The sequence below is a fragment of the Physella acuta genome, unplaced genomic scaffold, assembly GCF_028476545.2.
Source record: "Physella acuta isolate Inbredline_101_S28 unplaced genomic scaffold, ASM2847654v3 ptg000571l, whole genome shotgun sequence".
Classification (NCBI taxonomy): domain Eukaryota; kingdom Metazoa; phylum Mollusca; class Gastropoda; family Physidae; genus Physella; species Physella acuta.
Window position 1 is genome coordinate 251,756 of NW_026732090.1, and position 14,311 is coordinate 266,066.

A 14,311-nucleotide genomic window follows, 5' to 3' on the forward strand; every position below is an offset into this window, starting at 1 on the left:
GAACAAAAAGATTTTCAGCAAACATTTTTTAACCCCATCTTTCTATTCATCATATTACTTGTTGCGTCTTTTAAATAAATGATTGATTTTTTTGCCCTCTGCTCTTCACAAATATTTCTTTTTTATTATTTTTTTAAAAAATCCAGTAAATTAGTTTTTATAACAGGTAAATTGTATTTTTTTTCAAAATCCAGCTTTTATTATATTTCAAGAGTTTTAAAGAGGCTTTGTTGCTTTGTATTATTGTAAGTTAAAAAATAAATCTATTGTTCCATGTTGTTCATTTTTTTTTTAAAAATTTTCAGTTATTAAACACATAAATCATCAGTGTTAAACCAAATTAAAATGTGTGACTCAATACAAGTGAAATGTGAACAATTGTTTCTGAGAGTATTGGTTATGTATTGGATATAATAACAAACATATGAAGAAGTTGTAATCCTAAATTAATTTATTTTTCTTTTCTTTTTGCTCTTTTTTAAATATTACATGCATTTCTGGAGAATTTTTATTTATTTATAAAACTTTTGTTCTGTGGTCAATTTTAAAATAAACTCACACATAAATTGTTGGTATATGTTGGCTTATATAGTGGCCACTGATGATAAATCTGTCTGGTCCATGGCGTATAGTTCATGTGGCCTCTCATTCATATGGCCTCTGATGATAAATCTATCTGGTCCATGGCCTGTAGCTCATGTGGCCTCTCATTCATATGGCCTCTGATGATAAATCTATCTGGTCCATGGCCTGTAGCTCATGTGGCCTCTCATTCATATGGCCACTGATGATAAATCTATCTGGTCCATGGCCTGTAGCTCATGTGGCCTCTCATTCATATGGCCACTGATGATAAATCTGTCTGGTCCATGGCCTGTAGCTCATGTGGCCTCTCATTCATATGGCCTCTGATGATAAATCTATCTGGTCCATGGCCTGTAGCTCATGTGGCCTCTCATTCATATGGCCTCTGATGATAAATCTATCTGGTCCATGGCCTGTAGCTCATGTGGCCTCTCATTCATATGGCCTCTGATGATAAATCTATCTGGTCCATGGCCTTTAGCTCATGTGGCCTCTCATTCATATGGCCACTGATGATAAATCTATCTGGTCCATGGTCTCTAGTTTATGTGGACATTCAAAAGGTTGTCTAGTATAAAAATTAGTCCAGCTTTTTCTACAATAAGGTTTTTGTGATAAAGGAATCAGTAAGGGTTGTGTGATTAGATAAATTATTACCAAACCAATTTGTTTAAAATCAAAAATTTCATATCACAAACATTAAAAATTGTTTTTTTTTTTAAAAATAAGTTCCATTTTCTAAAATAACATTAGCTAGACCTTTTCTTCACAGACAGAATGCATTAATTAGACCTTTTCTTTTAAATTTAAACCACAGTTGTGTCACAGTCTGATACTTGTGTTAACCTGTTGATGTTACAAGCCTAACACAGCGTGTGCTTATAGAAGAAATATATATTCCATTCATTTATTGAAGTCTAAGGAAAAGATTTCAGCAACAACTTTAAAAAATCTCTAATACCAAAGCAGGAAGTTCTGTACCAGTGAGAGGCTTCGGTGCTAAACTTTACCTCATCCCATTGCCTTTAATGTTCACATGAACATCTTTCACCTAAATGAACATGTTTTACTTATAGATGCACATCATCTACAATAACATCTTTTAGATGCTTGATAAATGTGTGCTCTCATTAGCAACCATAGCTTTAATTCTCCTAGGCAGTTTCAGTGGTTTCTTTAGGTGCATGTAATTAGTGGGTTTGCATGTTACTACTCAGTTTTTGAAATCACCCATTCCATTTCTTGGTTACAGCCGAGTTTGTCTGTTCAATCTGAAGTTAGTGTTGCCCATGTAATCAGATGAATTGGTTGAGTACATTTTTATTCAAATATTTTAATGCATCTTTTTTGTGTGTAATGGACAATCAAGTAAATAAATCTTTGTGTCATTGTAAAAATATTTTAATTAAAAATGCTATTGTGCACAATTTATTTTTTTTATTTTTAGACCAAGGATTGAGTTTATCCTGTGCTGCACTTTGTTCAAACTTTGGTTTCAATTTAATGCTTATGTATAAGGAGAAACTAGGCTGACTCTGTTCATTACTGGGTGTAGATTTTACCTACCTTTTATTTTCAATTTTGTGTAGGTGGTACCTAACTTTATTTTCTCTTATTTTGAGGAGTTGCTATTTTTATTTACACCGGTTTCAACTTGGCCCAAAAACACTATAGGATGTCATCTTTAAATGTTTTCAGGCAAGTTGACTGGTAACTACAGCAGTAGAAAACTCATTTACTTCATTTTATGCTCCATCTTTTGGATTTTTGTTCCTTCTGAAACAATGTAAGAAATGTGTTAAGATAAAGTATTTTATACACTTTACAAGCTACTGCCTATTCAAATTATTTCATGAATAATTGAAAAAAGTTCAACTATTTTTCTCTCTAGTTGTATGTGAGCATAGAATGAAAAAAGCTCTTCTTTTGAAGAGTTTGTTTTTATGGAAAGAAGACTCTACATGAATTGTATAATATATGTGTATTGAAATATGTTCTATATATTTTAACTTTGTTAATGAAGACTGTGTCTTGTGATGTTGACTACAGATACATTAAATATTGTATGTTTTAACCACACAAAAAAAGACATTGTTTAGGGAGTTGTACAGCATGCAGGTTCAACAGTCACAACAAAGCAGTTTTTTTTTGTAGATTTGCAATAAAAGGTGACCACACCCTCCTGTCAGGGGCAGATAAGTTAACACACTAAAAACCACATTCATGAACTGATTCATGTTTCTATGTTTGCCAAGTTTCAGAATAAACATAAATTTATTAGAAACTAGATCTGGGTTGTCAATTTTTGAATTACGAAATACAAATTTTTAAAAGATTTCATTTTCTTGTCAATCAGCAGGTTTATGTCACAAGTGAAGACTTTATAAATAAATTAGTTGTGTGCATTTGATGTTAATTTGAATTAAATATTCTTTTTTTTTCTTATTCCAATTTTTATAGCTTATGAAAATTGTTAAAAAATTGAGCATATAAATGATATAGAACTCCAGTCCAAACTATTAGAAATCTATTACATATATATATATATATATATATATATATATATATATATATATATATATATATATATATATATATATATATATATATATATATAGACATACCTACAGAGATACCTACAGAGATTTCCCGTATTGCATTAAGATTATTAAGAACAACAATTTATGGTTTTATGACATTCAAATGTTGGTTAAATGTCAGACTCACTAATAGCTGTAACATACTTTGAAACAAATAATTTCAATAGGTATCAACTAAAGGACTATGTGATGCCTCCTATTTAAATTTAAAATATACATGGAAATGCAGAGTAATCTTTATTTTAAAAAAAAGAAAACATATTGATCACACACAGCTTGTATACATACATGTAGTATTTGCAAGCTCTGAATTAACATCAGCTTCCGACATCTACATCAATTTTTGTGTGACTTAGACAATTAGCAACCACTTCATACATCATCACTATTTGTCTGGCTGAGACAAACTCAGTTTTATTGAAGCCCCAGCATGCAACAGTTAATATTATTTTTTGCCTTGCCATAATGGCATCTGGCAAGTCAACCTCACCTAAGGGGCGGTTGTATTCTTCAAGACAATTTGGCAGCTCATGGATTTGTCACTAAGGTACCCTGGTCAATAACTCCACACAGGTTACAGGCTAGTCTAGCAAATGTGTGCCCAGTTGTAACCAGCTGAGCAGAGGCGTAGCGAGGGGGGGGGGCTGAGGACCACACCGGGTGACACCATTTAGGGTGGGTGACACCAAGGCAAAAAAAAATAGCAAAATATAAAGAGAAAAATTTGAGGGGGGGTGCAAATCAAAAGAAAGTTTGAGGGGGGTGGTGCAAATCAAAAGTCGAAAATTGAAAGTTTGTCCCTGGGAAGGGTCTCTACGCCTCTGGGGGGTGACACCCGACCTCGCTACGCCACTGCAGCTGAGTTGTATTTCTTGTTCATTGATGAGATATTAATCCTGTTCAGGTCCTTCACATATTGAAAGAAATTTCCTTCAGGATCTCTTTACATCTCTTTTAAGTTTACAATCCTACTGCAACAAAAGATGCTTGATAAGAACTAAAGTCATTCAAATTCTTACTGTCTTATTTTAGTGCATTGAAAGTCATATCTGTCTTCAACAGAGGTTTATGGACGGCCCCTAACTCTTCATCTACATGGTAGGCCTACAGTAGTCTACAGTGTTTTTATCTTTTTTTCTTTTGATTGCTGGGAGGGGAAAAAGCAATGTTTGACAGGAAGAAAATCAATACAATGAACTTGGGTAGCCTTTTAGTAGTGTTAGTCTAGTTCAAGTAGGCTTGTTGGGCCATAAAAGAAAGAAAATAAAAGAGAGGTAACGCTGGAAAAGGCTGTTGATTAATAAAGTAAAGCGTGGTAGTCTACCTTGTTTAACAAACTAAACATTTAATTAAGTTTTATAAGAATTTAGTTTTATTATTGCTAAACAACGTAATTCTCTCTTTGCCTTTTTTTACCCTATCACTTCCTTCACCATTACAAATCTTTAAAAAAATTTCAGAATCCCCACCCACCGGATCCCTCTAATAAAGTCTAATACATTGTTTTTAAATTTCCGTAAAGGGATATAACCCAGTAAGGACGATTTTACCGAAAATACTCAGTTGTTTCTCTTTGCATTGATCGTTACGAAACAAAATTGTCAATATTTAAATTTTAAAAATCCGGATCAATATTAAATCTAGATCTATAAATCTATATAAATATGCAACAATAAGAAGAAAGCAAATGATTTTAAAATAAATAGTGTTTCATTTCTAATATCTTAACAAAGAGTCATTTATTTTTATTTTTAGTGCATGTCGATTGAAGGCGCCTTCTACTTTAAGAAGTTTAGTGGGCTGTTGTCGACACCCACCACATCAGAGAAAGTCTACCGCCCCCCCCCCCCCGAACGAAATGAAATTTATATAGAATATATACTTTTAACAGTGTCCGCCCACCCCCCCCCCCCCGAAAATTTCATGTTTTCCCCCCCCCCCCCCCCCCCCGGAGAAAAAAGTCTGGAAGAAACACTGCACCCCATACAGACTATTGCTAGATTAGATTAGATTTGGCGCCCCACGCACACCTCTGGATTAGGGTCTATAACCCCTATACTAAATAGAGCTGTGGTATTCGAGGTAATAGAGGTCGAACGATAGTTTCTCAGAGTTATGTTTGATAACTAAAAATAAAAGCGTGGGTCACTTCTTGAATTCAAGTTAAGGTATTCAATAAAAAATAGAGCGACCCACGCCATTCTTTTAGTTATTTTAATAGGCTATATTTAAAGAGAATCATTTATTTTCTCCTTTTTAGTGCATTAAAGCTTGTTATTAAAAAGTTTTTTATGCATTTTTTTTAAAATAGGACCAACGTGGCTAGATCTAGGTTCACATTACAGAATCTAGTTATAGTAAATTGACATAATTAATATTCTTTAAGACCAATCACATATTTACAATTGTTTCTTCCAGATCCGTTATATTATATATCGCACTCTCTCACACTCTTGTATTTATTTGAAATAACCGGCGAATCTCTCATTATTTAAGTTTTTTAATGTCTGCTATGTGTGAATTTGATTTGTGTTAAAACTATGTGCTATATATAGCAGCAGTGGCCTACGCACAAACCACATAATAAGGTCGCACACAGGCATGTAGATCTACCAGACATGTCTATACAAATACGATCGAGGCTATAGACCAGGGGTCTCCAAACTACGGCCCGCGGGCCGGATGCGCCCCGCGAGGTCCTCTCATCCGGCCCGCGGAGATCTTTTTGTCCACGTAAAAAACCGTTTGTTGGTGATGGCTGAGGAACTTTGCCCAGAAAAATCAAAGACATTTCTGGAACTAACTGGCCCCCGAACTGAAATTTGATAGTTAATGTGGCCCTCGGGCTGAAAAGTTTGGAGACCCCTGCTATAGACTATAGAGTAAGCTACATTTCACAGATACGGTTGCTGTTGTGCCAAATACGATCGGAGCTATAGAATGTCTACACTCCATATACACGTGGGCTGTTGTGGCAACCTGGCGGGGAATACGATCGTAAACAATGCGATCAACACTAGTTGACACTACAATTTTCTGTGTTAAGCATAGAGTATGCTGATTTGCACCCCCTCCACTCCCACCCTCGCAAATATCGATGTCCATTAGTTCTAAAGTTAGCTATGCTGAATTTTTTTAAGTAAATTAACTATTTTCACTTTTAATTTATATAAATATAAAAGACATTGAATTGTTTTCTGTAGACCTAGATTATTGCAGCTATCTCGTGTGTTTATAGATTTATTAAAATTATATGGTTAGAAAATAAAATATGGTTATAAAATAAAAGCACATAAGGCGTCATAAGGCCTATCTTTGTGACAATTCAAATGAAAACACTTTGCAACTCATTTTTAACGTATTCTCCATCTACTTTCATTACCTCTAACCGTAGGCCTAAAGATTGGAATTTGACCTGGAATCTATGTAAAAAATAGACCAGGTGAACAATTTAAATTTGTGACATTCGTCTGACGCGTTTTTCAGTCGCGCAAATACAATTATACATTATTTCTTTATAAATTTATGTTTCTTAATATTATTCATTACGGGTTACTTTTTTTTTAACTTTATGATACGTAGGCTGTATATTTATTTTTTATTATTATATTTTTCTTTAGTTCTTGTTTAATTATTTATTAACAATAGACCTACAAAAGACTAGGGCCTAACTAGAAAACTGTTAGGCCTAGATTTTTTTTCGTTTACGGCGCACCGCAATGCATTATGGTCTGTGGAAAGGTAGATAGAATTCCACCCAATCAAATCTCCAAGCAGGCTTTACTAAGCAACCCGTTCCTAGTTACAGAGCTGCATAAATTTCACATTCATCCGTTAGTCCTAGTCTAAAGAAGTTAAGGGAAAACCACATTAGCTTACTTATTGAAGACGATTTCAGCACGTCTTAAATTTAAAACAAACTTCAAGTTAGCATTCATATAACCGTGAGTACTTTGTTATTGCAGAATTGTGTGTAGATCTAGGCCTTAGTTAGGCCTATTAAAATAATTTCAGGCCTAAGCCCTAATGAAATGTATTATTTTTACATTTTAGACCTAGAAATCTAATTTCTAATTAGTAATTAATAATTTAATTTTATTAGGCCAGGCCTCATAGTCAAGTAGATTCTAGGCCTATTATTTTAATTTACTGTCACTATCACTCACATTTTTATTTACTCAAATTTTCGGGAGAATGCTTAGGCCTATAATATAGATCTAGATCTATATTATATTTATATAGATCTAGATCTACCAGTATCCGAATGGAATCTTTAAAAAAAAGGGGTGTTAGGTTACCGGTAGTTAACTAAAAAATACACACATGGCTGGCTAATGTCAATGCTAATCCTGTCCCTAACCCCAACCCTGGTCCTACTCCTAGATTCTAGATCTAGCCCTAAATTGAGTAAATTCTAACCATAAAAGTGGAGATTACAATACTAGACTATTACTACTAACAACCCAACACCCCTTTTATAATTCTAGACTATAGGATAGGCTAATCATCCAAATTTTCTTAAGCGAGTAGATAATCTAGATCTCTGTAAGTTCAATGATCTAGAATATTAGTCTTATTAGATCTATTCTAGACTTCTAGGTCTAGATCTAGTCACTAAAGTAATTGAGCCTTCATTCTTGCTATCCCTTGTAACTTGTAGATTTGAGATCTAGATTTAGATTCTATTTCACTTAAGACTATTAGACAAATAATTAGCAGTAGGTCCTACTTTAACCTAGCATTTTGATAGATTTAGATCTAGAATCAGATCTAGATTTCTAGATCTACTCCAGATCTAGATTCTCATATCTAGATCTATCCTATGCATCCAAATGCTAATATACTATTATTTCTAACCCAACTTTGTCTGACATGCTACATGAATCTTATGTTGCAGAGCCTGCTTTTTTATTACAGTCATAACTAGATTTATCTATTAATATAGGCTTACTTATTTAAAATTGCAGTGGCAGCACAGATTCTAGGGGTTTTGTGCTTGCTGTCCTTTACTGATACAGACTGGAGAAAACACCACAAGATATATTACAACATATAGTCCCACCTAATTTTAGGTTCTACATGTGGTATATTTTTTTTTCTTCTTTTTTTAGAAGTAACCATGTCTGAAAGAAAAGCCGTAATCAAGAATGCTGATATGTCTGAGGATATGCAGCAAGATGCTGTGGACTGTGCTACACAAGCCTTGGAAAAATACAACATTGAAAAAGACATTGCTGCCTTCATTAAGAAAGAGTTCGATAAGAAATACAACCCAACATGGCATTGCATTGTTGGCCGCAACTTTGGCAGCTACGTAACCCATGAAACAAAACACTTCATCTATTTCTACTTGGGACAAGTTGCTATACTGCTCTTCAAATCTGGATGAAGTGTTAAAAACTATTATAGACATTTTTTATGGATTACTTCTTCTGACTGGAGTCCTAGATCTGTTCATCTCATTGAAACAAAAAATGCTGTGGCGGTGTTAAGATGAAGTGATAAAATTTATAAAGTTTGTTGAAATCAAGGACTACCTAAATTTTTTTTAATTGGAATGCCATTTGTTGAAATAAATTGATTTTCACAGTAAAGCTTCAACTATCAAAATTGCTTTTTATTATTGTGATTGCTTAACTATTTAGCAGTCTGATCAAATGGTATTTGTAAGGCTACGATGGTTTTATTGTCTGGTGTACATAGTAGACTGGGTGTACATAATAAAGAATGTTTGAATATTTTGAGAGTATGAATGCAAGTAAAAGGATTTGAATGAAATAAATGAATGTTAAGACATCCTTTGTTTGTTTTTATATTATTACATACTTCCAGTGTATGCATGTATGGTTTCTGATCATTGTGCGCACCCTGTTACAGTAGGCTGCTGGGTAGGTTATAAAATTTTAGATTCTCTGACACAGCATTTACTCAACATGCATTATCGTGACTTGAAAATAAACTTGATTGCCGCAAGTTAGTATATTTTCCTTGGGGAAAATGTTTTTTATTTAACATTAACTTGCTGAGTTTTTTTCTAGATATGAATAGTATACATGATGCAAGTGTAAATGCTGTGTAAGACTTGTATGCAGTCACTGTCTAAAAAAAAGACATGATAAGCAGACCACATTCACCCAAATTACAGATGCGTAATTTATCTATATATACCCATACCTTAGGTATTTCTTTAATTCTAAAATAGTTACATTTCAGAAATATAACAGAATGTTTGCATTCCAACCTCATCCAATGTGTACAAGAGGGTTGGTTTTTAAAATTCAAATTTATTATTATTAGGAAAGAATAGTTAGTTGTAGAGAAAAGTGAATTTTTTAAAATTCATTTTATTTACTTGAGTCATTTACTTGAGGGCAACCAACACCTCTCCAAAAAGAAAACTTTACAATTTACATTTATGATGAACTGAAACGAGTGCACAATTCTGAAATAATTAACAATGACAAAGTTCTCCATTAAAGAAAACCCTTTTTTTACCAGCACAATTTGCTGTCCCTATCTACTAAAAATATAATAGTGCCAACACAAAATGATCAAATTAATAATTAATTGAAGTGCAGCTCAACAGTCAATTTTATAATGATGCCCTTGTCTGCATAGTTTTTCATTCTAGTCAAGAGGAAAAGCACCTATTAATTTAAAAGATACAATGTTGTTAACTGTTATAAATGCTTCATGCACATTAGGGCTGATCTTAATATTTTTTTGCTTTACATTTACTAATTATTAGAATCGCTGATGAATCTACTAAAGTGCTGGAGTCCTACATGTATTTTTCTACTGTCTTAATTCAACAGACCAACAATTATTTAAAAACAAAACCACAGACTGTTGATACACTTCAGCTGATAATTTTATTCTCCAGAAACAATCGTCACAAACTGGTTATAAATTACAATTAACCAATTAAAACTAAATTTAAAGTATGAGGAACACAAATATCATAAGAAAAAGAGTATGATTAATTTTTCTGTCACATCAAATAGAAACAAAAAATTTTCAAATATACACAATGTATTTGTAACTCTACAGTGCTCTATTAGTCACACTAACAGCAGCTGAATTCACCACTGCTAATTAGTGTGAAAATAGAAGGTATATCAGTCATACAGCAGTTGAAACATAAAAGCATCCTTTTTTAATGCAAGTAATAGTATACCATAACTTTAAATATCTATTTTAGTAACTTCAGTGTTATTAAAAATTTAGTAGAAAAAAATATTTATAGCATCTGTTTGGAACACAGCTCACTTTTATTTAAGCTATACTTTTTAAGGGCATATGTTGATCTGTTGCCAAAAATATATACAAGTATGAAAAAATAAATCTTGAAACGGTGTTTCATGACTTTTTATTGCTAATGCTACTGTCATCACCAGAATCCAAAAGTACAGATCGAATTCCTACTTTTTTTAGCTCTTCAATGAGGTCTCCATTTTTGTGCATATCAAGCATGATGTCACACCCTCCAACAAATTCACCATTGAAGAAAACTTGAGGAATTGTAGGCCAATTGGTGAATTTCTTTATTCCTGAAGAAAAATACTGCACATTAGACATAAACTTAATTTTTAAATTTTAATGGGATACAAAAGCTTGATAAATGTGCAAGCTATTCTTGTAGAAAACTGAACACTCAATGAATAAGAATTAGTCCAGTCTAGTCAACTGGGTTGTAAAATGCTATAGACTTAAAAGTCTGTCTCTACAACGTTAAAAGAGTAAATAGAAAAAAATTTTAAAGTACAATTTATACAATGCAACTGCTGATGAATGCTAAAATAAATCATGATAGTTAATAAGTTAGTACTAATTGAGAAATAGAATAAAAATAAACTGTTTGAGAAATATTTTTATTATCTATTAGTAAAATAAACAACACATACTTGGGTTATTTTACCCTAAAAAAAGAAAATGTTGCAAGAAGAAGCACATTTTACTGCATTACTAAAGTACTGGATAATAGGATATTAAGACAGGAAAAAAAGTCAAAAATGTGTTTTTCCATGGAATTCGTTAATACTTCTATATTTTCAGAAAGAGCAAATCAACACAGAATTAAGTAAATATAATGGAAACATTTTAGATATGTGTGCGTAGGTTGTGTTTGTTGGGTAAAACATGTAAAAATATTTGGTCTGAAGTATGTAGGTTTTAATTTTGTTATAGAATAGAATTAAGTAGAATGTTCCAACCTACTCAGTTTTCATCATCTTTTTAAAAATATAAGCTTTGAATCAGAGTTAAATGGGAAGAAGACATAGTAACAAGATTTATTGTCCACTTGTTGCAACAATAGTTCAGCTGCCTTTAATTACAACCCAAATTTATCGCCCTAATTACATCACAAAGCCTGGGATCAAGCCAAAATAGTTACAAAGGCTTACAGTAAGAAGTCAGCAATTCAGAATGTGGACGGACAAGAGTGACATGAAAATGAAAGGCTTATGGCAAAATAAAAACACAACAATATGCCTACATTTCTTTTATAGTCAATTTTTCTACCAGGTATTTAAATAAATGATATTTAAATTATCTTATAAATAGCATTTTCACTTATTGCGAAGATTTAAGTCAGATCATTATTAAAAACCAAAATACTTTCACAGTTTATTGATGTTACTAAAAATACCATCCATATTTATAAACACCCAAAGTTTTACAATTCTCAACAAGTAAATTAAAATATCTCTTAATACACATTTGCGACTTTTTTCTGTCACATTTTTTCATTCACCAAAGTATTAACCAGGGTCTTTTCCCATTAGCTAGAATGTAATTTGTTACTTTAATTAGCACAAAATAGAATTTATAGGGCCTAGGCCTATATATTTAATTTAGTTACCTATTGATGATACAATAATACTTGAGGTTTTTTTTTTACATTGATTTGAACAATGTATTTTAGTTTACTTTTTGCCTTCTTAATTAATTTCTACTGAAGGAATTACCATTAAATAGAAATGGTGTGGTCAAGGACAAGATGAAAAATTGCCATGGGTCATCTACAAATGATCTCATACTCCTAGAGAAAATGGGGGAGATCTGACATCTAAAATAATGTGCGTAATTGAAAGGTTATGAAAGTGTGTCATCACATTTTTAAAAGTATTTGTGTAAACTGAATTTTTGCCTAGCAATTCTTTTAGCATTTTAAAATTAAGGAGTAAGCATATGTGAGATTTTATTTTAGGGAGAGTGTGGATCAATAAAAAAAGCAACATGAGATCAATTGCGGACAATTTCCTAGATTCACAGTAAAATATTTTTCATTTGAGTCCACCCAATAAGGCAAAAAATTTAAGGTAATCTATCGTTTTGGGTACGTAAAATCGCCCGCGGCTTTTAATGTACGAAAACGTTACCTCATTGTCAAGGCTGTAATAGAAGTATATTGTGATATGTTTGTTGTGTCAAATATTATAGATAAATGAATAATAAACCTAAATCAATGGCTAAATATATCAAAATAGGCCAGAAATTAACTTTAAACAGCAGTGTCTGCAAGCAAGATTTGCTATATAAACAGCAGCCATTTGTAAAATAGAGTGACTTCCGTCTGAATCTCGCGCTATAAGTCTATAAAAATAAAACTTTAACAAGATGGCTGCTATAGTAAATGAGCATGGTTGCATCTGTTGGAAACATCGCTGGTGTTCACTTATTACTGAAAAGTTTTAATTCAATTGTTTAAAAACAGGTACATAAATGAAACAAGGAAACATTTTTGTATTTTTCAAAACATAAATCTTCCTCAAAATGTGAAATAATTATTAAAATGTAAGGAGTCACCTGTTTTTCACATTACTAGTCGCGGGCGATTTTACGTACCTAAAACGATAGATTACCAAATTTAAATATGGTGGTAACTCTGCATTTAGTCATTTAGCCTCTAGTTACAGTAAACTCTAGTTACTAATATTATACTAATATTACTATATATATACTAATACTTCACAAATGACAAATAGACTACCTTCTCGTAATTCATCATCAGAGAGAACGTCAAAAGATTCAAATTTATTGACACCATGAAATTTTAATATTTGACAAACAGCATTACTAAATCCGCATCGAGGAGCTTCAGGTGTGCCCTTCATAAACACAACAATTTTTTTTCCTTTGACAAGTTCATCAAAGTCGTACTTTTTTTGTTGGGAAAAAACACGAACAAAATTAAATCTGCAAGCTGACTGTATATTTTTGTTGAAGATATATGCTCCAAATTTATTCATTTTTAAAGACCTTGCTTATTTTTAATTTTTAAGTCATAAAATTAGTAGTAGATCTAGATCTAGATCTGTCTTGAAATGAAAAACGAAAGTAGGCCTTTACTCAACTTTAATCGGATCGTACGTACAGGCTAACTTACGTTAAGCCACAAAAAGCAGAAAAAAAACACCCAAACACGCATGAAATAAACGGCTGTAATGATGCATGTAAGTATTTCGCTGTTATAACATCTTCTATAGTTCTATACCTTTTTTGCGAATTAATCTCGGTTGAATACAAAACAATGAATTACATTCTCAAGTTGTGTTTAGAGCGGCTGCTGCATATATTTATTAAACCTGCCCCCCCCCCCCCCCCCCACGTTTTCCAACTGCGTTTCATTGTTAAAATTGTAACCGCCTAACGAGAATACCAGACCTTTTATAGTTCACCATGTTTAATGAAAAATGTATCTGAATGTAGACCTATTTTTACTGCAACTTTAAATCTAGTCCTATCTCTATCAATCATTAACCATTAACACATCATCTTAAACATGGTTATAGGGGTCATCCATAAATGACGTCACGTTTTTTTTGACAATTTTTACCTCCCCCTCCCCTCCGTCACACATCGTCACAAAAAGCCAGACCCCCCCTAAAATGACGTCATACCTCAGTCTACAACCCCCCGCCCTCAAAATTGCAGTTGAATTTTCCTTAAAACATCGACAGAGGCGTAGCGAGGGGGGGGGCGGGGGGGGGGACATATGTCCCCGGGCGCCGACCTTAGGGGGGGCGCCAAATTGAAAGTTTGAGGGGGGGTGCAAATGAAAAGTTCGAGGGGGGGTGCAAATCGAAAGTTTGAGTCGGGGGGTGCAAATGAAAAGTTCGAGG

General features: G+C 32.9%; 1 protein-coding gene and 1 long non-coding RNA gene across 2 annotated transcripts; one reads left to right on the forward strand and one right to left on the reverse strand.

Annotated features, from left to right (window-relative positions):
* Positions 1-6,946: 6,946 nt before the first annotated feature.
* On the forward strand, positions 6,947-8,779 carry LOC131946826 (uncharacterized). The gene is made up of 2 exons (XR_009387799.1): positions 6,947-7,129; positions 8,297-8,779. It is a non-coding gene; the product is annotated as an uncharacterized LOC131946826 (long non-coding RNA).
* Positions 8,780-10,040: 1,261 nt separating this feature from the next.
* On the reverse strand, positions 10,041-13,586 carry LOC131946827 (glutaredoxin-related protein 5, mitochondrial). Its single transcript, XM_059307799.1, has 2 exons — positions 13,180-13,586; positions 10,041-10,735 (listed from the first exon to the last, which is right to left on the reverse strand). The coding sequence occupies exons 1-2, from the start codon at positions 13,436-13,438 to the stop codon at positions 10,545-10,547; spliced, it is 450 nt and encodes a 149-aa protein (XP_059163782.1). The 5' UTR covers positions 13,439-13,586; the 3' UTR covers positions 10,041-10,544.
* Between the last annotated feature and the right edge of the window lie 725 nt (positions 13,587-14,311).